Below are 27,117 nucleotides of genomic sequence, written 5' to 3'. Positions count from 1 at the left end.
AACAAATCACGATAACCGTCATATTTTGAATGGGTAGAAGACAGCGTTTGATTCGATACTTTTTAAGTGGGATGTGCAAGGAAGCTTTTTATTGATTTCTGGAATTTAGGAGTACATGAGGAAAATTCCAGAGGTTATCTTTGGTTATGTGAGTAAACCTATATCTCCCGATATACCAGTATGTTCTTCTTTCTTTGTGAAAAAACTACAATGAGTGAGTCTGACCACCTTTATTTACTACGGTTACAAGTTTCCCACCAATAAATAAGAATGTGTATAGCAGATCAACGAATTTAAAAATTAAGGTTACGAGTATGAGTGGATGAATAAACTAAACTATTAGCAAGATGCAACTGCTGTATACAATTGACTACTTGCATGATAAAAAATGAATATGTATAAAGATACCGGGACCATTTGTGACAAAATACACCAGGGATGTGTTTAAGAGGTGCTATCGGGCTCAAGCCAAATCGTTACTCAAACCATTGTAACAACCTTGCGAGATCGCTATGTATTGTAGAATTGGGTTATCTGTTCTTTCAATTGTCGTAAAGCTTGTTATATTGTATGATATGAATATCTTCTTTCATTTTACTTCTGCTGTAATAGCATTACATTAGCAGTGCTACCTGAGCTCACAATTCTTCCTTGTCTTGCAAGGAGTTCTAATTGAATCCGTAATCGATGTAAGAAAAATCGGTCATGAAAAGTTGGAAGGTTTTAGAAATAATCGATGTTTGATTAAAAAAAATCGAATATCTCGAAATATTTATGTAATCGATTATGCTCATCACTAGTGGTTGGTTCAGCCTAATCCCGAAGAGACTGGAAACAATGGAAGGTAGTGCTCTCATAGGTCACGGAAAGCGTCGCTAGACAGCTGGTTTTATGATTATGATTTTGTTTATCTTACGCGCATTTCTACCACTTTTGGCTAATCGCGAAGATGAGAACGAGTGATGATATGATGGAATTGATTAAGGGACACTCACAAAGACATCCATGCCCAGGTCGGGATTCGAACCCGGGACCCCTGGCGTTTTTAGCGCCGTGCTAACCACTCCGTCACAGAAGCGGGTTACAGCTGGTTTTGTGACTCTAAATAGAATGTAAGGAGCAATACGAGTGAAACCGCACTTGTCCTGGCAGCTCAGTTCTCTGTCAAATGCCGACAGAAGAACACTGCTCTGGGAAAGTCCAGGAGGATTATCAATGACCCTATGCGGAAGTAAATAAATAAATGAAGAACAAAACACACAAGGTTACTCATCGTGCACTGTTAATAGAACGGCCTACCGAGATCACGATGGAAACGGCGTATACGGATGGTAATTAGAGTCTAGTAATTATCGCCTACTCCCGGAGTAGAACGAAAACAAGCTGTAAATCACGTCCGGATCGTTTCATGTCCTATTGACGTACGTGTTTTTGTTTACATGTTCACTATACGTTCTGAGCAAGGTAGGACGAATTCCTTTGAGTAGAATGGAAACGAGAGATAATCCTTGCCATAATAGGTTTAACCTTGTGTACTGAATCAGTTTAAATAACTGTTACAGTTCTTAAAGTCAGTTACTGAGATTTGTTTTAATATTTAATATACTATATTAATATCAATTAATGTTTAATTTATCTATCTAATTTATTTTTTTGAAATGTGCAATTGTAGTCACCCGATCTCTAACAAAAATGATGCTATTATTCACCAATCAAGCCAATTAAGTCCCGTAAAGTTTGGAAAAGTATTTACAGCATAGGAACTTATGTCCTAAAATCGCCGTGTGAGAACCAGACGGACGTAACTCCAATTTATCACAGTAGAGAGGGAAGAAAAATGTATTCTTCGGAATATGTCTGACTTTTTAAAAAGTTTCCGTTTTAGTTTGAGTTCCTTTTAAGTTCACTTTATGTACAGAAAGGATAATCGGGACTGTGTCTACGGTGTAAAGTGAGATCCGAACCACTGTGTGCCTCTACTGGGTATCGAACCCGGCAGCTCTTGATTACAAGTCCCGGTAGTCGCATGGCAGTTGTGATTGCACTTTAAACTGTAGGTCCAGTCCCGATTAACATATCTCGCATAAAGTGGAATTAAAGCAACAACTCATACGACGAAATATACTCTGTCACCTCACTCCATGCTCCAAACTTCGCTACAAGCGTGGCCAAAGGCTCGAACTGCTACGAGAAGGGGAACTGAAATCCTACTGGTAGATGTCGCTACTGCAGTTCTCCCAGTTTCCAGCGAGGTCTGCGCCATCCTAACCTTTACTGAGAGCAACGATTCCATTCCACAAATCTAATTGTAAACCTGGGAAAAAAGAAAACGAAGGAGAACGATTGGTTGTTCGATTTGCGCTCTCCGTCGAGATAAAAGGAAAAACAAAGATAAAAACTCTTTAGTGCCTTCGAGAAAGCAATTGAAGGAGTGCCTTGCATTATCGTTACCTTCTCCTTATACGACAAGGAAGCAACTGAATTGCAGGAACTGCGTTGGAGAGTTAGGAAGAACTTTATTTCTGGTCCACAAAAGATCCACCATCGATTTTTTTTAAAAAAAAAAGCACTTAAGAGTTCGTGGACTTGTATAGCCTTAAAAGTGTGAAATAGATTTTGAGTTCAATAACCCATCCTGAACGTCTTAAACTTCATGGTCGACAATACGTATCTTTCTTAATTAAAAGAAAAGCTATAAGTTTTAAGAAACGGAGAGTTTAAACATTTTGGAAATCAAACCATTAGGTTTGTTCATTACATCAGGGTAAACCAAACGGTTTGTTGCCGTTGATAGATTTAGGTTATTTTACGTCGCTTTTCTGCCACTTTTGGCTAATCGTGACGATGAGGATAAGTGATTATATGATGAAATAGATAAAGGACACTCACAAAGAACACACATAGAAGGCAGGGTTTCAAACCACGTGTTGTGCTAACCACTCCACCACGAAGGCCGGCCGTTTATTGTAATTTTATCAAGCCTTAAGCGCAACAACATTTATGTAAATAGTTAGGCCTACGTTAATCAAACGATGTTTTGGCCATGAAGAATAGATGCATCACGAAATGTTACAGCAGAATTAGCAGGGGCGGATTATTGATATTCGGACCTCTAGGCTATCCTTTCTTTTGGGCCCTGCCGACATTATTATTATTAACAGTTTTTTGTTATCGTGGTACTTGACTTCCACTAATTCCATGTTCTGTATTAATAGCCCATGTAAACTTTAAAATATGGACACATCTGATTAAAAATTATTCATTAAACTAGGCTTAGAGTTAACAAGAGAACACTCAGCTAAAACTATAACACAAGAAACAACTTGCTTCTACCTTCTTTCATGAAATAAGCAAGCAAAATTACTTCAAACGTGTTTTATTTTGCTATTATCATAATATTAAAGAATTTTAATGGTCTTAGTCACTTCTGACCCCGCCCCCTTCAGCGTCTCGTTTTGTGCGGCCCCTTTGGACTAGCGGTCCCTAGACCTACAGCCTAGGATAGCCTAGTGGTAAATCCCTCCCATGAGAATTAGACATTAAGAATAGCACGTAGAAAGAGAGAGACACTCTTACTATTCCTATCACAAAAATTCACATGATATTTGCGGACATGACATGCCGGTCTAATAATGCAGAGGGTCCCAAATTGAAGTATACCCAACCCGAATGTATGCTGATTTGATTTGTGAATATATTCACTTCCAACATCTGTAGTGGCACATGTAGATGTGCATACACTGTAATGCATTACGGTACATTATGGTACTTTTCTTTACACGTTGCATTTGTGTATACTTCACAGAAAAACGTATAAACACAGTGTTGTAATTGTTCGATCTGGGTGCACTTTTATTTGGGACATCCTGTACAAGTTGATGCACATTTTATTCTCTCCGGCATGATGCAGTTCCTGCTCTCTCTTGAAGTTTACTTTGTCGTTTCGAAATAAGTTGTGCCTGGGATTCACTTTCTGCCACACTTCATTAGATAAATGAAAGAAGCTTTCCCCCTTTCTCCTTGTTAAAAATGACAACGTTTCCAAGAATCAATGCAATTTTGCAAGAAATTTTCGAGTTCTTGCTGATTTCAAAACTCTCTGAAAGCCCCTCTTTAAAAGCCCGGTCTTACTAATCTTAAAAGAACGAAGAAGAATCTTTCTTAGCAGGAAAGGGAAAAAAAAACTCGAGAAGATAGTCGATCTACGATCTTATAAGTCTTTTTAATTAAAAAGTTTCGGGAACATTTAAGTCCCTTGCGATCTTCATCTCACTCAACCGTAGGTTCAAAGATTGCTCACTAGGTGTCTCCGTCTATCGCTCAAAAGCTGTCATCCAATAATCCTTGTAACCAACCTTCATGTGACGTCAACACGTGCCGACAACAACAGCTATCTTCGTTTTCCCGCCAATATTTTTTTCGATATCCATGATCGGAATGAAATCGAAAGATCGATTACTTTCTTGCAACCTACAGCAAGCGATAGTTGCCGAATAGGAAATTAATTGTGTTGATTCTTTTATAAGTGTTGCATAACTTAATTCTAATTTCGGACATTTGTTAAAGTACGTATACTCCCATATCTGATTATCACCTGACGAGTTGCCAGGACCACGGCCGTAGGCAGGAAAAAGTTTTGGGGGGGTTCATTCATAATTGTTCCCATGGCGTCGCCAGAAATTTGAATAATAGAAATAATAACAATAATTGTACAATAATTATTAAAATTTCATAATAATAAAACAATTTTATTTCATAATAATACTAATACTAATAATTATTATATTATTGTTATATCCTTGAGGGGGCTTATTCAATCCAGCAGATGAGTGAATATCCAGCACAAGTTTATTTTTGTTTTTTTACGTTTCATACAGTGTGTACTGAAATGCACAATTATTATACTTCGTCATTAAACTTTAGACACCTTCAAGAAAAAGCTTTAAAAGTTAGATGGAAATTTTAGTCATAAAGTTTTTGTTGTTTAACTTTAAAATTACATTTTTGGAATTTTGAAAAGTGTGGAAGCAGTTATTATTTTTAAAAACTTAGCCTGGTGCATGGATTGTAACCTCAATCGCGAACGTAGCGCTACGAAACTGGAGATCCTAGGTTTGAACTCCTATCAAGGGGGGGATTTTCAACTTTATCGGACAGGAAATTTAAAAGCTGGAAAGGGAATTTTGGGACAATCATAAGGGAATCTTCAGTCTATATTCCTTGTGACGCAGGAACAACACTGGAAAGATGACAGCAGAAGTGATAATGGAGGGGTCGCGGGTTGGTTACGATTCTGAGAATAAATCCTGTTTCACTCAACTTTCAGAATTCCAAATGTATGAAAATTCTAGCTCGATCGTTTCAACATTGTCTCCTTGTATTTTAGTGATGCTTCGAAAAAAAAATTAAAATTTGTTACAGATTCTGGTTTCTGAACTTCCATTAATCCAACATGTCAGAAGTTTCGGGGGGGTTTGAACCCTAGAAACCCCCCCTCTAAATACGGCCATGGCCAGGACAGTCACCGACAATAGAAATGGAACGCCTAGATCCTGAAATTCTCGCTTCCCTGTAAGGATGAATTCACACCTAAGAGACACGCGACATGCGACACGTGTCGCTTAGAAGCGAACCCTCAATAATCAATGCAACCTTTCGAACCGCAGAGACTGCAAGCTGCACGGATCGCATGTCGCTTACGTCTCTCTCGGACTTGGCCGTTTTCTCAATAGCGTGCATCGTGTCGCCTCAGTTTCTTGTTTGCGTATGCTCAGCGAATGCTTCATTCCAACAAGATATATTTATACTCTAGAAGAGAGCCCAACCGGCATCATGTTTCAACCTCTAATTTGTTGATATAATAAAGTATCTATTGTACCATGTTTTAACAATGTTTTAAGATTTAAACAAGTTATTTTCGCTGTATCAAGTCTTTTGATGCAGTTATCGGTTGTAAAATTTGCCTTAAACATCGTGTAAGAGGTCGTTTTTTGGCCATTTACGACGTGACTGCTTCTATTTGAAAAGCCATCACGTGGAGGCACTTTAGTCCAAAATAGATCAGTCAACATGGTCAAGTACTCTAGTGCATTGTTTCTCAATCGCCGGGCCGCGACCCGATAGCGTGCCCTCGTATCAACTATGCTGAGCTGCGAGAAGTTCTGCTGAAAGTGGTTGACATCTATCATAATCCAAATATCATATTTGAGTTGTGAGTTTTCGTTTTTTGAGTTCATTTTATGCACAAATATACTTATCAGGACTCGTCCTACAGTTTAAAGTGGGGCCCGCGCCACTATGTGCCTCCACCGGTTATCGAACCCGGGATCACTTAATTACAAGGAAACGACGTTACCATTTCGTCATCCATATTTTTATATTTGTCAACAATGCTACACGTAATCAAACTATTATTACTCTTTATGATTATGCCACAATTTATTTATCAATATTTCATTTCATAGGTACGTGTTAATTCATGCATAAAATCTTAAATACTGTAAAGGTATTTACGAGGAAAATTCTTGGGCTAAGGGCATTGACTTAAAAAAAGAGAAAAAAATACCGGAACATGGTTTCATGAAGGTTGAGAACCATTTCTCTGTGTTTAGGCCTATGCTTTATTCAGGCTGGAAAGTCTATTGTATACAGTTTGAGGTCAGTGCGCATTATTTCTCAGTTTTCGCATGCATAACATGCCTCCCCGAGTTTCAATAACTCGCACAAATTTTACAACGCGATATAGGGTAACTTCGGTGAATAACGCCAGGCGGGAAACAACGCCATTTCAAAGTTTCAACTCTGAAAGCATGGACGCATGTAAAGTTAAGGGGCGACTCACCGTTTTGCGATAAACAATGGTGCCTGGTAGCATTGCTGATAAGAACGGTTGCCATTGTCGAGCCTTCATTTAAGAGAAACACTTTGAACAGTGTAGATGTTTGAGTTGCGTTTCGAGAAAAAAGGGTCCACATTTTCATCGCGCCGACAAAGATGAGTGTTTTTCTATTGAAGGATTAGATTTTAAATGTTAACAATGTTGTACGTACACAATACGTTTATTACGTAAGAGAATGATGTGTGTACGGTTTTCATGGTCGGTGTCGTAAGTTTAGAACAGTTGGTTAAACTGCAATCTGTTGTTTCGGGAAATAACGCCATCATCGTGTCGGGGAATAACGCCACTCAATTTAAACTCAAATTTAAGGAAATGTTGATTTCGAAAATAGGTTTATTCTTGCTCAGTTACCTTTGAGGCGTACAGATATTTATTCTCGGTTAATTTCCTCTTTCAGATGGCGAGAAAATGTAGAAATATACAGGCCAAATGGTCAGTAGATGACTTTAGGCAAGCTATGGCAGCCGTCAAACAAGGAATGAAGATAGCATGTGCTGCACGTTTGTTCCAAATTCCTCGCAGAACTTTGAGGGACTGGATATCGCGAAAAGACAAAAAAAGACATGCTTTTTCTAATAACTTACTACAGTAATTATTTTTCCTAGTACAGTTTAGTAAAGAAAATGTGAACGTTTTATTTGTAATTAAGATAATGTGAATGTTTTACTTGTAATTAAGAACATGGCGTTATTACCCGACAGGTCTGGAAATAACGCCATTTTGCATTAACAGAGAATTTCGTATTTTATTGCTTTCATTATAACAGTGCAATCAATATTTTATTATTACACAATAGAGGAAAGTTCATTCTCCTAAACATGTAAGTTTCATGTTCCTAACAATAAAAATGTATGAGTTATAGAACAAAATGACCAATTGGTGGCGTTATTCACCGAAGTTACCCTACATGTAACAATGTATCTTGTTACGTTGTTTCTTTTCGGGTGACTAATACACTTATTCATGCAATTATATCGGTACCATCTTGCGAACTGAGCAAGGAAACAAGTGTCGCTTGCCGCGTGTCCCGTGTACCTTGTCTCTTCGGTGTGAAACTCGCGTGTCGCATGTCGAGTGTCTCCTCGGTGTGAATTATCCCTAAGGTGTTATGTGTTTTGCCTAACTCTACGACGGTGGTAGAAGTTGCCATTGAATATTTCCTATGAAATCCACTTATTGCAGTAGCGTTAGGCAACACACACAACGCCTTACAAGGAAGCGCGATTGTCAGGATCTAGGTGTTAGGTGTTCCATTTTTATTGCTGGTGACTGTACCTAGGCTTATCCAGTGTTGATGGCTACTAGGAGAATGACTCATGATTGGGAAGTGTTGCATAAAAAAATTCCTATATTAATTGCCCAGTTTTTCTCTTCTCTTTTGAGACAAGACTGAGACTTACCTAGATTTTTATTACTACATGCACACACACACACACACACACACACACTATACATACATACATACATACATACATACATACATACATACATATACATACATACATACATACATACATACATACAGAGAGAGAGAGAGAGAGAGAGAGCTTTCATCTAGATCAAAATTCCCTTAGTCCCTTAGTATGCAAGTTACTCAGATATGCCAAGGTAATTGTTAAGTGTTGGCGTGCTTTTTTTCAGTTTGTTTTAATTTTTAGAAAATTGTATTACTTAGAGACAAGATCTGGATTAAACCTTTGGGAACGATTTTCTTTTAAATTTTAGCGTCGCTTTTCTTCCACTTGTGGCTAATCGCGACGATGTGTGACGATAGGATGAAATTGATGAAAGGGACACTCACAAAGAACACCCATGGTCATGTCGGGAACCTGGCGTCGTAGCGAGCAGTGTTAACCACTTCGCCGCCGGAGGTCCGCCTCTCCGAGGACGAAATTCGAGTTTAGGTGACGAGATCGAGAACGAGATGAGACGAGACTGTATCGAATAAACTCAACTGTAAGTTGCAAAGCAAACCATTAAAATATTTCTAATGAATCGGCACGTACTACAACCCGGTCCTTGCGTCTGGCTTCACACAGGCTCTTATGGAGTGATGCACACAATGTCTTGCTCGTGTTTCATTTGATCGTGTACAAATAGCTTAAGGTTATGCCACATATATATAGGGGATTCCATTGTCACGGTTGAGACAAGAGGACTATATTTTTTTATATATTAAAGTAACTATTCTGCTGAGAGTTAAGCAACATTTTTCTTGTAGTTTTTTTTGTGCAATGAATTATGAAACTTAACACTGTTGATAAAACATAACTAACCTCAAAATACTTTCCGAGATTTTCTGCTATAAGTAAACAATTTTGTGTCACGGATGGGACAGACGAAACACTGCCTCTTCACTTAATAAGACATTTATTTTAATTTCTGTGAATTGTCATATGAAGGGCTCGGGAGTAAAACACGGTAAGTGACAAAATGCAGGTTTCGAGATATTGATAGTTGAAGTTTAAAAAAATCTGAGCTGCAAATCAAAATAAATTTCTGAACTATTAAAGCAAATGTGATTCACTTGTATGTTTACTATTAACCGAACACGTTATTTCATATTTTTTCCTGTGGTGCTACATGCTATTTGTTTGAGGGTTGTTCAAGAAATTGTTGTAGTTACCATGCTTTACATGCAATGATACTATCAAAATGAGTGATCAGATACCGCTTTATTCAATTAAACTTATGATGTTAGTTCAATAATATTTTGACATTAGACTTTTTAAGCAACCATAACATTTTTTAATATAAAAATGAAAGCCTTTAATAATTTTATTCAATAAACAATAACGTCAGCTACTTGTTCTAACAAGTTTTTGTTTTTCCATGTCACGGTTTCTTGTTTTTTCTATGACTGAAATTGATTGATTGAGTTGGTGTTATAAGTCCACTTTATGCACAGTTAGGCTAATCGGGACTGCATCTACAGTTTAAAGTGGAATCCGAACCACTATGAGCTTCCAGAGGGAATCAAACCCGGGACCCCTTGATTACAAGGCAACGATGCTACCACTGCGCCATCGGGAAGCCCTATGACTGAAATGAACACTGTTAGAAATGTATACTTCTTCGTTTTATTGAAGAATTATTATTTTTTAAAAAAAGAAGTTCTGAATGGTTGTGATTAAAAATAACTTCCTTATCTCTACATGGAGATCAATTTTCGTAAAAAAAAAAATATATGAACGGTTCTTGAGCTTCACATATCTACCTCACACACAGAGAGATCGAGGCTCTATTTATTACCTCAGAATTCGATTCACAAACGTCTCTTGATACAAAAGAGAAATATAGCTGTGTTACGTAGACTATCCAAATTGTGTACAATGGCAATATTAGATTTCTGTGATTCAATAAGCCATTTATACATTAAGTTGATTTCTCTATTTTAAAGACAACAAGTATGCCCCTTGAAGTTTTCTGTTATATTTTCCTTTAACTTGACACAAGGTATTTGTAAAGAATGATTTCAAATGTCCATAGGGCTTATGTTTTTAATAAATTTCAGCGAAACTTAGTTTTTATGGATTATAATAGTTATAATATCGAACCAAGAAGAACACATATTTGCAATTAAATAACAATCAATAAAAAAATTGTCTTCCATCAAATTCACAAATATAATAAATACGAAAGCTAATTAAATTTCAAAAAGGTAATTAGGTCGACCATAAGAGTATAACTTTTAAAATGCGCACTACAGATCTATGAAAGATATATCTGATAAATAAAACTAAATAGTTCCGAATCATTGATACGATTCAGAGGATCATATCACATGTTCCTCAAGTGCAATAAATTTTTGACGTTGCATGTAAAGCATGGTATCTTAAAGTAGCCTTAAATGCGCATACCCATTTCAAAATCAAACGAATTTCTATGTGACTACAGTTATTTATATCTCGTAGAAGGAAAGTAAGTATGTGCTTCTTTACTAGGATTGATGTTTACATTGAGGTACGAGAGTATAATTTATTTCGAAACTGCCATCATGAGCACTGCTGCATGTACACAATGGTATCTACAGTAGATACCACGTTTTACATGAATCCCCTTCATTCTTCTTCTTTCTCGGTGGTACATATTCTGGAGCTTTATGCGAATCCTCGTAATTCGTTCTCATCTTCGCTGTGGCCTAAATACTCGGAAACTTTCCAAGACACGTTGCAATTCAGCAACCATCGTCTCGCCGCCATCTTTGCTAGTTACCATACTTTACACAAAACAACTTATAGATACCATAACTTAACACATGTCTAGCTCTGTCATCTGTCAATGAAACGAAAGGTTATGAGTACGGTTCGACTCCATTTACGATGGACTACACGATGTACTTTGTAACTTAATAATGGCCAAAATGTCACTTATCATGTTTAATCCCTGAGCCCTTCAAATGATGAAAAATACATTATTTAAGACAAGGGGAAAAGGTAATTGACCTTTGAATATTCTGGTGAAGTTGAGAGGGAAATGCAACAGTTAAGGGAGAAATTAATTGTTTTGGTGTCACGGGTGGGACACAATAGAAAACACAACTAAATCAAAAAGTTAAAGTAAACGAACAATATGTAAAATACCTTCTACACTCAGGAAACAAAATGCATCATATCGATTGATGCACCACAATGCATCGATTGATGCACTAAAGTTTGTTTTATGGCTTCTTCAAAGAATCAGATTCACATTTGATGCATTTGGGTGCATTTTTGTATGTCGTGAAAGAAACACCAAAGTGCATAATTTTATTCAAGTGAGGATTTATTTCAGTCGAGATGCACTTCAATGCATCAGTTGATGCATTTTGATGCACCAGAATACATCTCTTTTGATGATGCACTTAAACGTTTCGTCTGAGCTTCATAAACTCTGTAGCCCCGACCAAACCTTTAAGTGCAACAAGGAACATCAACTGATGCATTGAAGTGCATCTCCACTGAAATACCGCATAGAAATGCAACTGATACCTGCTGTGAGGTTTATTTGTTAATCTCTTGTCCAGATAGTGATTTGTAAATATCAGTAGAGTTTGTGGCTGTCGCAAAAATAGGGAAATCAATTTTTCTTCCGCCATATTGAAATGTGTTGGCCAATGTCACTCAAGAGCAATACACCAATCAAAGCATCGAACAACTACAAAGTTTTTAGCTGAAAAGCTATAAATTTAAGGTGATTATCGATGTCAGAATTGTGTGCATTATACGAGGTACGTATGGAAAAAGATACATGGCCAAACTATAGTCTAAAGTGACATCATAAAATTGTTGAGATTTTCGTTTCTTCAATTCTCGAAAATGTGGTCAAGACAGATGGCAGAATTTGGAATAAAAATTATTTCTCATCACCTATATTGAAGCAATTTGACCGATTTCACGTAAATGCAACATGGGAGTAGTTACCTAATGTATTTAGTTGCAGTATGAATTTCAGCATAAGAATCTCCAAATTTGCTGCAGTTATTGTAGTCATAATACCAGTGACCTGCCTCCTATTTGAATTCCAGTCTCTTCTAAACTGAACAATACATAAATTTCTTATTAAGATATAATAGCTAAAGTGATGTCCCTACATTACTGAGATTTTAGTTTCTGAATCTACGAAAAATCCTACGCTGATTGGAGCAGAATGTCGAAAAAATTGTTATTGCCTGTCATCTTGAACTGCGTTTACAGATTTCGCTAAAATCACCAGGCTAATCACAAAGTCCTTATTTGGAACCATTATACGAGGGACAGTTAAATGGAAAGCCTTAATTTGTTTTTTGATTATCTATACTAATGTCCAAAATTAAAGCAACAAACGGAAATTCTTTCCCGTGTGTCCATATATACACACACAGTAAAACTTCGTTAATCCGGACCACGATAAGCCGGACTTCGCTTAATCCGGACAGGCAAAAGGAAAAAAAAAGAAGCAGAATTCAAGGTTTTAAATGTGGCTAGAAGTCAGCAAGAGAACTTCCCAAAGAAAAGGTAAGTCAACCACTGATGAAATTCTGTTTCCCGCAGACTTTGTACTGTACTGTATATTGCATTTAGGCCTATACCCTTTAAATACACCATATTAAACGTGTTTTGTTGCTATAAACGGAGTTTTAATGCACTTTCTAATGTTCTTTTAGGTTATTTCAGTTAATCCGGACTTACCTTAAACCTGTTAACTTATTCCCCAATTAGTCCGGATTAACGAGGTTTTACTATGTGTGTGTGTTTGTGTATATATATATATATATATATATACGTATATTGTTAAATATAAACCTACCTCACTATTCCAATTACCAGAATGGAATGTTCAAAAATTACTGTACAAATATAAACATACAGTTAAAGTTTCGCCATGCTGCAGCTTTCGTGAAAATGTTTGATTTGTCAAGTTCAAACGGAAATTAAATACGACACCGAAGCACTGTACAGTTTGGAATTAATTTAATTATAACAAAAAAGAAACAGAATGAACAGGCTGCACGAACAGTTAATTAACCAATCAATTACTGAGTTATAATAAACCTGTTACTCTATTTGTTTTAGTTACACGCAACCTGATCTGTGAAACTGTCCTCGTCTTTTTTTATACCAAGAACAAATACACGCTTTCGTGTTGTTCCAAATCCTTGCCATCAATTTATCTCATTGAACTCTATAACGTACGGAACGCTCGCAGTAATGATAATTAGCTTAAGTAGGGAGAAAACAAAGCAACAGCTTACGCTCGACGTGAAGTTGCTAATTTGGGTTTGTGCTTTTGGTTTAATCACACGTATATATGAAATAATCGTTGAAAGATATACCAAAAAGTGTGTGCTATTTTAAGTAATTAATTCAATTTTAACATGTTGATAATTTCAGGTTTGCGTCAGTTCTAATTGATGTATCAATCGACGGAATAAATATCATCCAAATATTCGCTTTCGCTGCCCGTTTTGAGGAAATAGTTTACAGGTTTATCTATACAAAGTGAAAGCTTATTTGTCTACGTATGTACATATATATGTATGTATGTATGTGTGTGTGTGTATATATATATATATATATATCGTTTGCGTTCTTAGTTTTCAGCGTCGTAAAATCAAAAATTTGGGAAATGTTGTACAATATGATTTTAAGGAAAAAGTGTGTCACATTAACAAGCTTCGAAAAAGAAATATAGTGTTCATTATATACTGAAGACTACTCGTCTTCAAAATGTACAAATATGTATATCACAATAACCTTATGAACTTGGAAATGTAACAAGGTACACGCATTCGCACTAGGTACGGAGATCGAATAAGATAGAAACGTCATTCCACAGGTTTAGTGATACAAAGGTTGTTTTATATTATATACGGTACGTTTTATAAAAAACCTTTTTAAATGTAATTCCGATTCCGACCTTACGTTGTAATTTATAAAATGATAATAAGTATTTCATACAGAATGATTATGTTACAAACACACCTTCCACTTAATCAAAACTACCTTTGCTATTTTTTTTATTTTCTCCAGAGTGCACAAAGCTGTTACTCTTCCAATGGTTCGTGGAGGTCTCCATTGATTATATACAAAAGCAAATATAATTCTGTTTGAATGAGAAATGACGGTGGGGAAATTTATTCCAAGCAGGAACAAAAAAGGGACTTTGGTTTGGACACCATTTAAAACTAAAGCAAGGAATTAGAGAAGCGAGAGTACCAATCAAAATTATATTCGTTTAGTTATTTGGAATCTTAATCCTCAAAACTGGTGTTAATTCCACCTAATTTCTTTTTAAAAATCCAATTAAATCCATATTATTTTTGTAGAAAATGTATTTTTTTTTCTTTTCATGCATTTTCTGTCTTGACCAAGCGCAGTCTCCGAACAAATTCAATAAATATTGCTGCATGGTTTCTACTTTATAGGTTCGCTTGCCTTGTATGGGTGCACTTGTAACCTTCAAAGAACCTGCCACAGCTCTTTCGGTGTCCTCTCGCATGAGATTCTAGCAGCGGGAGAGAGAGAGAGAGAGAAGGAGATGTTGATACAGCACAGAGGAGGGGGTCCCCCCAGCCGCCCCCTCGCAACTCTCTCCATAGTTTGTGGGTCTGGGAATTGAGTTTCTCTTCAACGAGAAACTCTTGTAGAACTGCTGAGGTGTTATTTGCCGCTTTTGTGTCTGCAACGCGTGACCTGACATTTCGGCCGCAATTTGAAAGGGAAAGGGGGGGGGGCAAATTAGAGTGCGCCAATCATCTAGAGCTACCTCCCCCTTCCTCCCAACGCCACACTTATGCGCGAGCTGTTGACTGTTGGCAAGAACAAAGGTCAAGAGTTGTGGTGCCAGAAAATGTTCCTGTTGGTTTTTTCCCGCCTTATAGTCCCCTTCGGCCTCTGTAAGGCTATTAAAGCAGGAAAATATCTTTGAAATTGGTCTCTGCGCTTTTTTGAAGTAGATTAGCAGGGAATGGTACAAAAACCGTGCGATATTCATTCCGTGTAGAAGTTCACCAAGCGGAGTTAATTCAACATTCTCATAGAAGTAAATGGTGTTCTGTATAGCTACCCAGACACAAAACCGATATTAAATACCACACTCAAGTCCTGTAAACGAGTATATAATAAGCAAAAAGATCAATTTTAAATACACCCCAGTGTTTTTATAATATAAACGCATATATAATTTAGCCTACATTGACCATTATGATGTTATAGGTAATATAAACGCATATTTGAGGGATTCATGCACATTTTACCTTTGCGTGGATATAATTGTGTAAAGCATTAAAATGAGCTATTTCTTGGGTGATTTGTGCCTCACTTTATCGTGTGAGGACGATAGTTTCTTTTGCAGAAAATGTTTTACAAGTTAATCACAACTATGATGATAGATGATACGAAGGGATAAACTACAAGAAACCCTGATCCAATTTCAGAGCCTGGAGAGCGGAGGGAGGGATTATCCTGATGCACAGTGCGTCATAGAAATTTTAGGAGGAACAAAAGTAATTAATAATTAAAAGACCAATTTAAATATTTTTTTAGTTTATCAACCACTTTTCTATTTATGTTCACACAAAAATAGAGGAATTGGTTTATTTTGAATGAATATTTAACGTTCTTTTCTTTCCTATGGGTTTAACGCAACGATGGAGATGGGCGGATGATTAGTGATGTTATAAAGGGACACCACGAGACGAATATATATGCCTTACCTAGGATTCGAACACAGAAACCATGGCTTTGTAGCATAAATGAGAGATGTGCTACCTAAGGATTATTTTATTCGTGGCACCACTCATTGGAGTGTTTTTGGACCGTCTGCGAACTGCATCATTTTGCAGCGCGGCTTTCTGAGCTAAAAGTTCTGGTAACCCCTCGGGGTCCTTCTGTAGTCAAACCAACAGTCTGACTGGAGAAAATCGTGCACCAGTTCACCGATAATCTTGCAGTACGACCATCAGAAATTATGAAATAAGTGTCTGGCTTTCGGACTGCAAACTGATGTGTGTAACACAGCGATAAGGCTATGTTACCTCTTTGTTCAAACTATTCACTATTATCACCGTCATATGAAATCATCACTCATATTTTATGGTTAAACATGATTCAACATTATCATGCATTTTTGGAACTGAATTTCACAGTTAAATTATCGATGAAATTATGCGTAATTTATACTGTATGTGATAATGTAAATAGGAAAGGAAAATTTCAGAGGCTAAATTGGTTATCCTTTTAAGCTCTCATCGGGAATTACAAATCCAAATTCTCTGGGATGATCTATTTGTATTTTTATTATATTATTTTTATTTGCACTAAATTCATTTATGTCTTTCATTTGTATACTCAATAAATTTAGAGTGTGCCATGTAATTTTTACTTCATATTGTTCCAATGGCGATTTTTGAAAATTAAGTTTGTGTCAGCCTTTAATGTGTATTATTTTATAGATGCGTGTATTTCATTTCGACATCATAATGCCTAATTAGTTCATCATTTCTACAGTCGAAGTCCAGGATAGTAACATAGAATTTGTAAAAATAAAAAACAATTGCCATTTAATTGCGTTAGAATGCACGACCTACCCAGTGAAGTTCGTAACCAAATCGCTCACCCAATTCAGTGCACAGTCATGTCAACAGAAATTCGATTTTGAAAAAAGGTATCATTGTGTTACGTAACGCTTTAATACGGTGCCACAACATAAATCTATGTCTTTCTCATTTGAGACAAAATCCGCAGGTAAAATATTGATCACGTTATCTCACTTGTGGGCAAACATGAATTGTAAGCATAAATATGATGTATGGCAAGGAAAACAGATGATTACGAGTTTTGCAAATAACCATGTTGCAGCATTATTCATTATAATTGTGAGAAATTAACTTTTATTTCGTGTAAATTTTCTTTGATGTAACCGGGCACACCATCGAAAGTCGTCATTGTATCATACGATAAGTTATTAGAAAGTTTTCCAAACTTGATCTTAGATTTGTTACTTTTACGACTATCATTCAGGGAAAACCAAACACCGAACGAGTAGAAAGAGAAAATGGAAGAGAGTAACATAAAAGTATTTCCGGCGTACTAAATTAATATTATTGTCAGTTTGCAAGGAAACAGATCTAAAAAGATCACATAAAATTTATATTTTTTGCAAAATCTTTTTTTTTTCTTTACAGATATTGTATACGATTTGTTCATCATGGTGATTGCATGTGAGGTGGCGATTAAACACTGACATGTGCAGGAGCGTTGTGAAAGTCGTAATCTGGTAACGGCGTCTCATTGTAGTGAAGGGGTTCCGGGTTCGATACCTGGTGTAAGCACATAGTGGTTCGGATCCCACTTTAAACTGTAGATCCAGTACCAATTAGCCAGTCTGTGTATGACAACGGGAAGTAATGAAATTCAGCTTTTCTAACACACAATTTATTGCACGTAAAATGGGTAATTCCAACTATTAAACAGCTCTCAACCCAACCTGTGAGCTACTGTACTATTTCTAGACATACTGTCCAGAACCATCCTTCAACACAGACTGTTCAGTACAACCTTTCTAACAAGCACTCTTCCGTACCACGTTTTAAAACAGACTTTCAGCGCAACTTCTCCACAACAGACTTTTCGCTACCACTTCTTGACACAGACTTCCATCGCAACTTCTCGACGACAGACTTTCCGGTACAACTTCTAGACACACACTGACTGAATTCTCTATAAACCGCCAAAATTCACAGTTCGGCTTGGATTTTATACATGTCTATTGGCTGTCGTGAAGGAGGGGTTGGTTGCAGGGAAGAATGGAAAATCTTGGACGTTGGGAAGACGAAGGCGTTTCTGGGAAAGAAAGTGTAAATATAGCCATCCCCTTTTGTGGGCTCTCAAAAGGGGGCAAGGCAAATGACTGGGACCCCTGGTGTCGTAGTGCGCTGTGCTAACCACTCCGCCATGGAGACCGGCGCATTTTCATTAAATGATTATGAAAATATAGGCCCGTAGAGTATAATTGTAAGGACTGGAGTGACTAGACGAAAAATGAAATTAAAATTATACAGTATAATTGCTCCTCTAGGAAAAAGAAATATTCTCTATGTTCATTAATCATAAAGCAATATTTGGTATTTTTAATATTTAAAACGCATACATAATTTTGACAATGCTGTTAATTTAGGAACACCATTGTATTAACGATTCTCTGTATCCCGTAAAAGCTGTACTCAATATACTAAATAATAACATTGTAAATGGCCTCACAGAATAGCTTGAATATTTAAAATAAGTGTAAAAGGATAATAACATTTGCTCAAAGTAAAATAATACTGGAATATGTGACTCAGTGGTCAGCGTAACTCGCAGCAAAGCCCGAGATTCCGGATTCGAACCCTTGTCAGTCTTCATTGATTGTCCTTTCATTCGCTTCATAGGTCGCCATTCATCCTGGTCGTTGCTATTAACACAAGAGGTAAAAAACCGACGTAAAGAAAAACTCCATTCTATTTCGCGTATTTTATTTCGCTTTTCTATCTACTAGGTTAATCGCAACGACGAGGATGAATGGGTGATAGGACACAAAAATGATACCACCATGCCTTAACCAAGGTTCGAAGAACGTTAAGATGATCATTCGGCTACAGAGACCGGCGACGTAAAATAGCTTAAATGGAAAAAGGAAATAGATATGTAGACTTGGAAGGTTCTGAAGTGACCGTAACAAAATCACAGATTTTTTTTTGTTTTATACTTCCACCGACTTGGAAACAAAGGCGTTGCAAAAAAACAACTAAAGTTAGCTCTAAACATCATTCTGCAGTTGGCAACATCCGTTTTCATTTCAGATTCTCACCTTTTCTCCAATTCCGTTTCGCACCTCTCGCACGTCTTTGAACTCAAAGCAAGTGGTATTCGAGGCGGGGACTGGGAGGGGCGTTTTATTCCAATCTTCACGCCTTTCTTCGACGGACCCAGCATGGGCCGACCGTATTGGGAGAGTTCGTCGGAGCGTTACAAAACACACTGTTTTGACATTTCTCCTGCCTCTTGCTTACCCGCTGATCAATACCCCGACTCGCAGGGTATTGGAGAATTGAAATAAATAGCTCCCGTCCGTCGGTAGGTGGCACTGGACTCAAGTTTCGCAAAACTTTTTTTCCCTGCTCGTGCAACAATCTCTATACAGTATAATTCTAATAATGCGAACTCGTTAGACAGTCCTAAAGAGATATCTGAGAAGAATGCTTAAACGTAGCCACTTTATCACAAGACATCTCAGGTATATAGACATCACAATTATATTTTCTATGTTCACGTGACCGTCAAAATAAGACACATTCTTGCAAAAATAAATGTTCTCTTTCATGCAAAATCAATTCACTTTAAACGTGTACATTCATGTTGTAATGTTGAATGTTCAGGTTATGAGCATCCGGGTACGTAAAATTTATGTGTATACAAATCTCTGGATGATAGGTACCCCTGATACCCAGCATCTATACTTACGTCTTTGAAATTATTGAGTCAGAATATCTGAAGAATGAGCATAAGAGAAATTCGAATATTTGAATATCAGTCATCTGAATCATATGAATTATCAATATACCGTCATCAAGATAATTTGGGCATATTGATTATCCAGATGGTAGAATCTCGATGTCCCGAATATTCACATACTCGAATATTAGAATAATATCGTTGATAGATATCTGTACCCTCAGATAATGCGGATATTTATAGAGAAATAAATATACGTTATCTGAATTTCCGAAACTTGTATAAAAGGTATCCGATAGCCAGCAGAACTTTCAAGACTATAGTCGCTACTTTTTAATATAAATGAGCAAATAAACAAAAAATGCATATTGAATATATAGCTTTAACAGAATAATATGTCAATTAATTTTTATCATTAGGGTAACTTCAAGTAACTTTTCTAACTTAAGGAAATCGCAGGGAAGATAAACATAAATAATTGTATCTGCAATGTATTAGAATGTTCTTTCTCTTTATGAAGAGAAGTACAAAATGTTTAAGGAACAATCTAATCAAATTGATTGATTAATAAAAATAAATTTAGTTTTCTTAGTGGGAATACTTGAAGCTGTCATTTACATATTTAAAATAAGATCCTTGAACTATGGATATCGTTATTTATAATTATAAAAAATCACTAATTTACATTCGCCTTGGCTATGCATGTTTCTAAGAAATTTCATGTTATGATTTTGAGTTGCATAATTCATGAATATCCTGTACGCCCATTACATTTTAATTTTAATTGTTGTCACTGGTATCATTTTTGAGAAAAACTAAACTCACATTTCACCAATAGAGTGGATGATAGTTTCTACAATAGATGTCCACTACTATAGCAGTAGGTGATCATACAAAGCTCGTGTTCATCGCTTTCTGTACTTAGCAAAATTATTGCAAAACATGTTGGTAGAATCTTCATTGTAATAACAATGTATTTACACTTATTCGGGATATTTTAAGAATTATGTGTGTATTTATGAGAACTGAAACGATAATAATTATTTTTCGGGGTTGGGGTTTATCTCTTAAGTGTCAATCACTAGAGAACTCATCTAGTTGCGCACAGTGCTTTTGTTTATGGGAAGAAATTTTCTGGTACTCTTCAGCTAAGTTTGCTTCAGTGTTGGCTTGTTTCGGTGCTCATTATAAGAAGTCATGGGCGTGTACTTCTTCTTCCACCCTCCCTTTTATTTGTAACTCTTTTGTCTCTTTCTATCCTTGTATCTTCTTTCTAGCTTTTCACATTTGCTCAGCTTTAATACTATTAATTCGCATTTTCATTTTCGCTTTTTGACCACTTCCTTTCCTATGTTTTTCCTCACATCTTCTGTCAGTTTCTTCTATATTCTTTCCCTCTATCAATGTTGTTACTCTTCTTCCTTCCCTCTTTCTCTCTGTTTCTTTCTGTACGTTTTTTCTTCTAAGTTTCTCTTTTCTCTTCATTTTAAATTTTTCGTTTTCTTTCTCCACTTAGCTTCCCTCTATCCTTCTCTCTCTCTCTCTCTCTCTCTCTCTCTCTCTCTCTGTTTCCTTCCCTCTGCGCGTGGATGTGTTTTCTCGATTCTTTATTTCCCCTTTCTCATCTCTCTCTCTCTCCCTCTCTGTCTTCTTTAATGCCCTCCCTTTCTCTCATTCTCTACCGCTTCTTTCATCTCTCTTTTATCTACGTTAAAACACTTCTTTCTTTCATATAAATGATGTCAATATATCTAACTTAATTGAAATTTTAATCGGGCGCCCATGTAAGTACTGCTCAAAATATTGTATTATAGTATGTTCATAAATGATCGTGCATTCATATATTACACGCACGAACACACAAATAAACACACAATTTATTTTGTTAAAATAAAACGTTATTAGTTTTTGTTCTCACCTTCAAAATGGTGCAGGTACTGTGTACCGTTGCATACCGCCAGAAAAAAAAACCACTCGTAACGCTCATCTTAGTTTATATCACGAGACAACAAAGATGAACGCTTTGCCCGATGACTTTCGTTTCTTGTTTCAACACGCTATGTGGAAAAACTCTCGATAAGAAATACACATACAGATCATTGCTGTTTTCTTCTGCCCGCAGAACATTTTTTTTTGTTTCGATCTGTGAAACAGCTGCTTTTATTGCAACTTGCGGTTTGACCCTCAAGACAAAAGAATATAGAAGTAAAACAGAACTGCGGCAGCTGACAAATTTCTGAACAGAGAAGAAACGGTCTTTTGTGCTTCATGGAAAGAGAAACAGGTTGAACCATAGAGAAGGGGGGTCTTCCAATTAAACTTCTCCCCTAGTCATAAAACTTTTTTTTTTCTGTGAGTCAGTCGAAAAGTAATTCAAGACTCAAGAATGAATGTTTCTTTCCGAAAGTTCACCGTTGTCCTGGTAACGTCAGAAGCCGACAATCGCACCTGCGGTTCTCACCTCCCCCTCTCCTTTACGATGCACCCCTTTCTATAGATGCGGGGCTTCCCTCATCCTCTCATCCATCTCTAAGGCTTCTTCACAGCTCTGGCGGCATCTGGGACGCACGCCTCGACTTCCAGGATTTCAGGGAAAGAACGATCAATCAAAAGAAGGACTTGGAACACAATGACTCGAATGACTCGTGCGTGGACTGGGATTTACCTCACATTCTTCATTTTAACCTCAAATCGGGGGCTATTTAGAACCCCATTTTACCCTTAGGTATGGATTTTACATACGACACTTCAAACCAAATAAAATAACGGGTGCAAATAGCTTTTCGGTGCTGGCGAACTCAATAATTTATACTAATATCTATTAGTAGACTGTTCCTTTCTTTCAGTACTTATTGTTGTGTGTCTTGTCTTTCGCAGGTTGACCATTACAGCCTCGTGCCCCATGAACTTGCAGTACTTTCCCATGGACAGACAATTGTGCCACATTGAAATTGAGAGCTGTAAGTACTCCGTTTTCCTTTTAGATTGTTTTTCTTAACGTCTGGATATTTATGACAAGAGAAAGGTCTCTTTGAAGTAACTAAATACACATACTTGTACTAACAGCAAAGTGTTTTCGTGGATTCCCTTTGATTTCTGTGAAAACGTGCACGGATGCACCATCTAGTGGCATGGACTGAAATTACAATACAACTTAGACCTGCTATTACATAAAAATCGTGCTTAATTTCAGTCTATTCCAGTAGATGGTCTGTCGTCAAATATATTCGTTTTGTATTTTAGAATAGTATTTCTATTGGTTTCTGGCATGATCTCAGTTAACATACTGTGTGCATGCTACAAAGTCTACACAATTATGGCGATTATTTGTATTATACTTCTTACATGGGCGGAAGCTAATTTTGGCCTCAAAATTGTTAATTTCAAATGTAATTTGTTTTATTGGTTTCAGCTTTAATGTGCATTGATAGTACATGCTATAATTATTTATACTTTCATTATGAAACATTGGCGGAGTAGCTAATGCTGTTGCCTTGTAATCAAGGGATGCCAAGCTCGATTCCCGGTGAAGGCTCAGTGCACAGTGGTTCGGATTCCACATTAAAGTGTAGGTCCGGTCCCTATTAGCCTATCGAACATAATAGTGGACTTGAAAACAAGCTTTGACTTTGTCATTACACAACAGCTTTGAAATAAATGTTATCCATTCCAATTCTAAATTGCGGAAACTTGTTCGTAATTTTACTGATTTGTTATTTTATGCTCATATTTTACGATTATTACATATATATTTTTAAAATGGGTTCGTGAAACGAGAAATTTATACTACCTTGAGTTTGAGTTTTTGTTTTAAGTCCACTTTATGCACAAAAAGGCTACTTGGAATTGGGCCTACAGTTTAAAGTGGAATCCGAACCACTATGTGCCTCCACCGGGTATCGAACCTGGGACACGTTGATTACAAGGCGAAGACGCTACTACTTCGCCATCAAAGTACAAGTAATATATTATTTCATTAAAAAGACATGTATATTCATAGTGCAATATTGTAGCAAAGGGTTGATAGTTAACATCTGAAATTTGTATTCTGAAGTCAATAACACTTTATGTACGGTATACACGGGTATATTTTCTCTTGATGTGAATTAGTAAAGATAAAGCAGACCTATAATAAATTCAGTACTTTTGAACCTGCATTCATAAAGGTGGGTGAAAGAATAAATATATGAAAGCGAAGATTTATCTGCTGTGGTTTGGTATGGCAACATCATAGTAGTTCTCCAGCTTTGCACACTATACCTTAACTGCAGGACACATTACGACAAGCTAAACTAAGTAGGGTCCATAAAGGTACGTTTTCCTTGAACTGTTGCCCGACGCAGGCGACTATTGCCGCTCACCGTGACGAATACCCTTGCCACATCTCCTCTGTTTCAATCGCATTTCGTACGGCGAAAAAGACGCAGCTAGCAAAACACATGCGACTGAAACAGAGGAGATGTGGCAAGGCCATTCGTTACGGTGAGCGGCCGCAGTAGCCTATTTCGGTTACAGTTCTACCAAAACGTGCCTTACCTAGGTAATGAAAATATATTTTCCTGAATGTAAGAGTAATCAAACTGCTTAATATGTAATCGTGCAAGCTTTTGGCTAGTTCCGATAGATTCTTTCGCATTAAATATTCGCTCTGGCAACATTGTTACTTTGAAACGAAAACTGGTTGGTCTCCATAATACGAGCAGCATATTTGGCTTTGTGATTTTTTCGAATTAAAAATAGAGGATATAAAAGAAACGTACATTATTGATTTTTGATGCAGTATACATGAGTATATTACCACAAACGTTAATAATTATGAAAATAGCTTTTCCCGATATGGAAAGTTAATCCATAATCTATCTTCTGTTGTTTTCTAAACATGTTTACAAGGTTAAATTTACCAGAATAATAAAAACTTTAAAAGAAAAATTCATCATATTATTTATATTTAAAGACAATTCTTCGTACAGTTGGATCCATGAGTATTACCGTGCAAATTGTTCATCAGCATGTTTGTGCACTTTATTTGACCCAATAAGAGCTTCAAGAATTAAAAGAAAACTCAAAACAAGCTGTTGACAACTTCTGCACCAGCATACATAAAAATCCATCGCTTAAAAACACATAGGATGTAAGAGAAAAATGAATGAAAATAGTCGTGGACAATTTGCCGGGCAATACTAGTGGATCCCACTGTACATCGACCATTAAAATAAGAAATTGAATTAAACTTTTTAGTCCCCTGCGCTATTCTGTGTTCTGACATTATAGATGATTATGTGATTTGCACATGAACTTGTTTGCAAGAAAACATTATATTTGTAACTTTTGTATTTGTATTTACTTCACATTTCTACAACTTTTTGCTAATTGCGACGGTTCTTATTTCGAAGCTATAATCATACATTGTTTAGTGAGTAACAAATATTAAAAGAATTTGGAATTAGTTCCAGCATCGTGGCTTCAGTTCATTCTAAAGCGGTTTAAATATTATCGGTAGCAATCCACAAGGGTTTGAAGCAAATATAATGAATTAACATCCTCAATGCTCGTATTGGAACATAATATACACATGTTAAGTTTTAAATTAAAACACAGTAACAACAAAACAGCAACAATTAACATGTACTAGGTATAAATATTATGACCTACTTTACAACACTGATTTCGTATTATGTCCCTTGACTGTCTCAAGCAATATTGTATTAGATATTTCAATTGATTTGTTAAACATTTGTTAAAATTAGCACTATATACCTACCGAACAATCTTCGTAGTTAACATATAATATTATATCATTCCGTTATTCTCTTAAAATGAATGTAATAAATAAAGAAATGTCAAAATATTCTTCGGTTTCTTCTAAACTAAAAGGTCATTTCAGTTAATTTGGGTAACGGCATTTTTTGTGGGAAATGAAGACACACACACATACATATACATGAATAGCTACGTAAATACATTCACGACCAAAATTAAACTTCTGTAATTACTTTTAGAAACCGCAGAAAACATTTTAGGCTGTCATAAAATGAACCATTCCTCACTCATCAGAAGAAGCATCCAAAGTACACCAAAAAACCTAACGAATATTTCCTTGAATATCACCATTGCACAGTTTACATCAAACTAACAACTATTAAAGGAGTCAAGGGTTCAACTCACATAACTAAAAATGGGGGCTACATTGCTACATATTTAATCGCAACTTCGAAACAAACAAATTTAGCCCCAGAAAAGAATTTAGCAAAAGACATACTTCTAGGAATATTTTACTTGTTATAATATTAGCCACAAAGTTGAAGATAATTCCAAGTTCTTTCAATATTTTCATGAAATTGGTTTTAATTTGATACTTTTGTTCCATGGTTTTAAGAAGGAAACCTTTATAAATAACGTTGTTTCATTGTTTGGTACATATTTACTGTGTCTAACTGTGTGTCATGAACTTCGTTCATCTAAAGCAGGTTGAAGAAGAATCTAATCATGATTTGAGTTTATCTTAGTGCCAATTTTGATATCTATGTTTCAATATATTTAATGGCTTGAGTTTTCTTTTCTGTGCTTCCTAGTAGCTGTTGTGCTGTCGTGGTAAACAACAATCAAATACAGGACAAGTTTCCAAACAAAAAATAATTTTATTTCTGGTTTCAAGCTATGTGTGTGTGCATTTGTTTCGTATGTCTCTGTATTTCTCATTTCTACATAAGATGCATTCAAATATAATCTATACAATTGTGTCTTTTACTTAGTCAAATGATTCGTTCGTATGATAATATTACATTGGTTCTAGGAACTGTTTGGATGGAAAACACAGACGAAAGGAAACTGATAGAAATTACATTATTGTTTTTGTATTGTAGATATCGTAAATATTGGACCTCCCGATGGCGCAGTGGTAGCGTCGTTGCCTTGTAATCTAGGGGTTCCGGGTTCGATACCCGGTGGAGACACATAGTGGTTCGGATCCCACTATAAACTGTAGGCCCAGTCCCGATTAGCCTTACTGTGCACAAAGTGAACCTAAAACACCAAACCAAATCAAAATATCGTAAATATTGTTTTGATAATGACCCAAGTACCTAATGCATTAGGATCCTGTGTGCTTTAAAGGTAAATTAAATTTGCATTGTTATACTATTGAGAAGACATCTAGTTTTATCAAAATTTTAAAAGTACGTCCAATCTGCATTAAAAATAACTTCATAACCTCAAAAACTTCTGCACAGACTATTGAACCAATTAGAATTAGATATCAATATATTA

The 27,117-nt window shown here is 36.3% G+C and overlaps 1 protein-coding gene across 8 annotated transcripts in view; it reads left to right on the top strand.

The window, feature by feature from the left end:
* Rdl (Resistant to dieldrin) overlaps positions 1-27,117 on the top strand; it is a 377,476-nt gene that overhangs the window by 288,620 nt on the left and 61,739 nt on the right. For all 8 annotated transcript variants that reach the window (XM_083126520.1, XM_083126521.1, XM_083126517.1 and 5 more), the window contains exon 5: positions 22,729-22,811. In XM_083126520.1, coding sequence (XP_082982646.1) covers positions 22,729-22,811 — 83 coding nt within the window. The remainder of the gene's footprint in view (positions 1-22,728; positions 22,812-27,117) is intronic.

Source organism: Lepisma saccharinum, chromosome 8, assembly GCF_977018435.1.
Source record: "Lepisma saccharinum chromosome 8, izLepSacc3.1, whole genome shotgun sequence".
Lineage (NCBI taxonomy): Eukaryota > Metazoa > Arthropoda > Insecta > Zygentoma > Lepismatidae > Lepisma > Lepisma saccharinum.
Note: the sequence above shows the minus strand (reverse complement) of the source record. Positions and strands in the feature narration are given on the sequence as shown.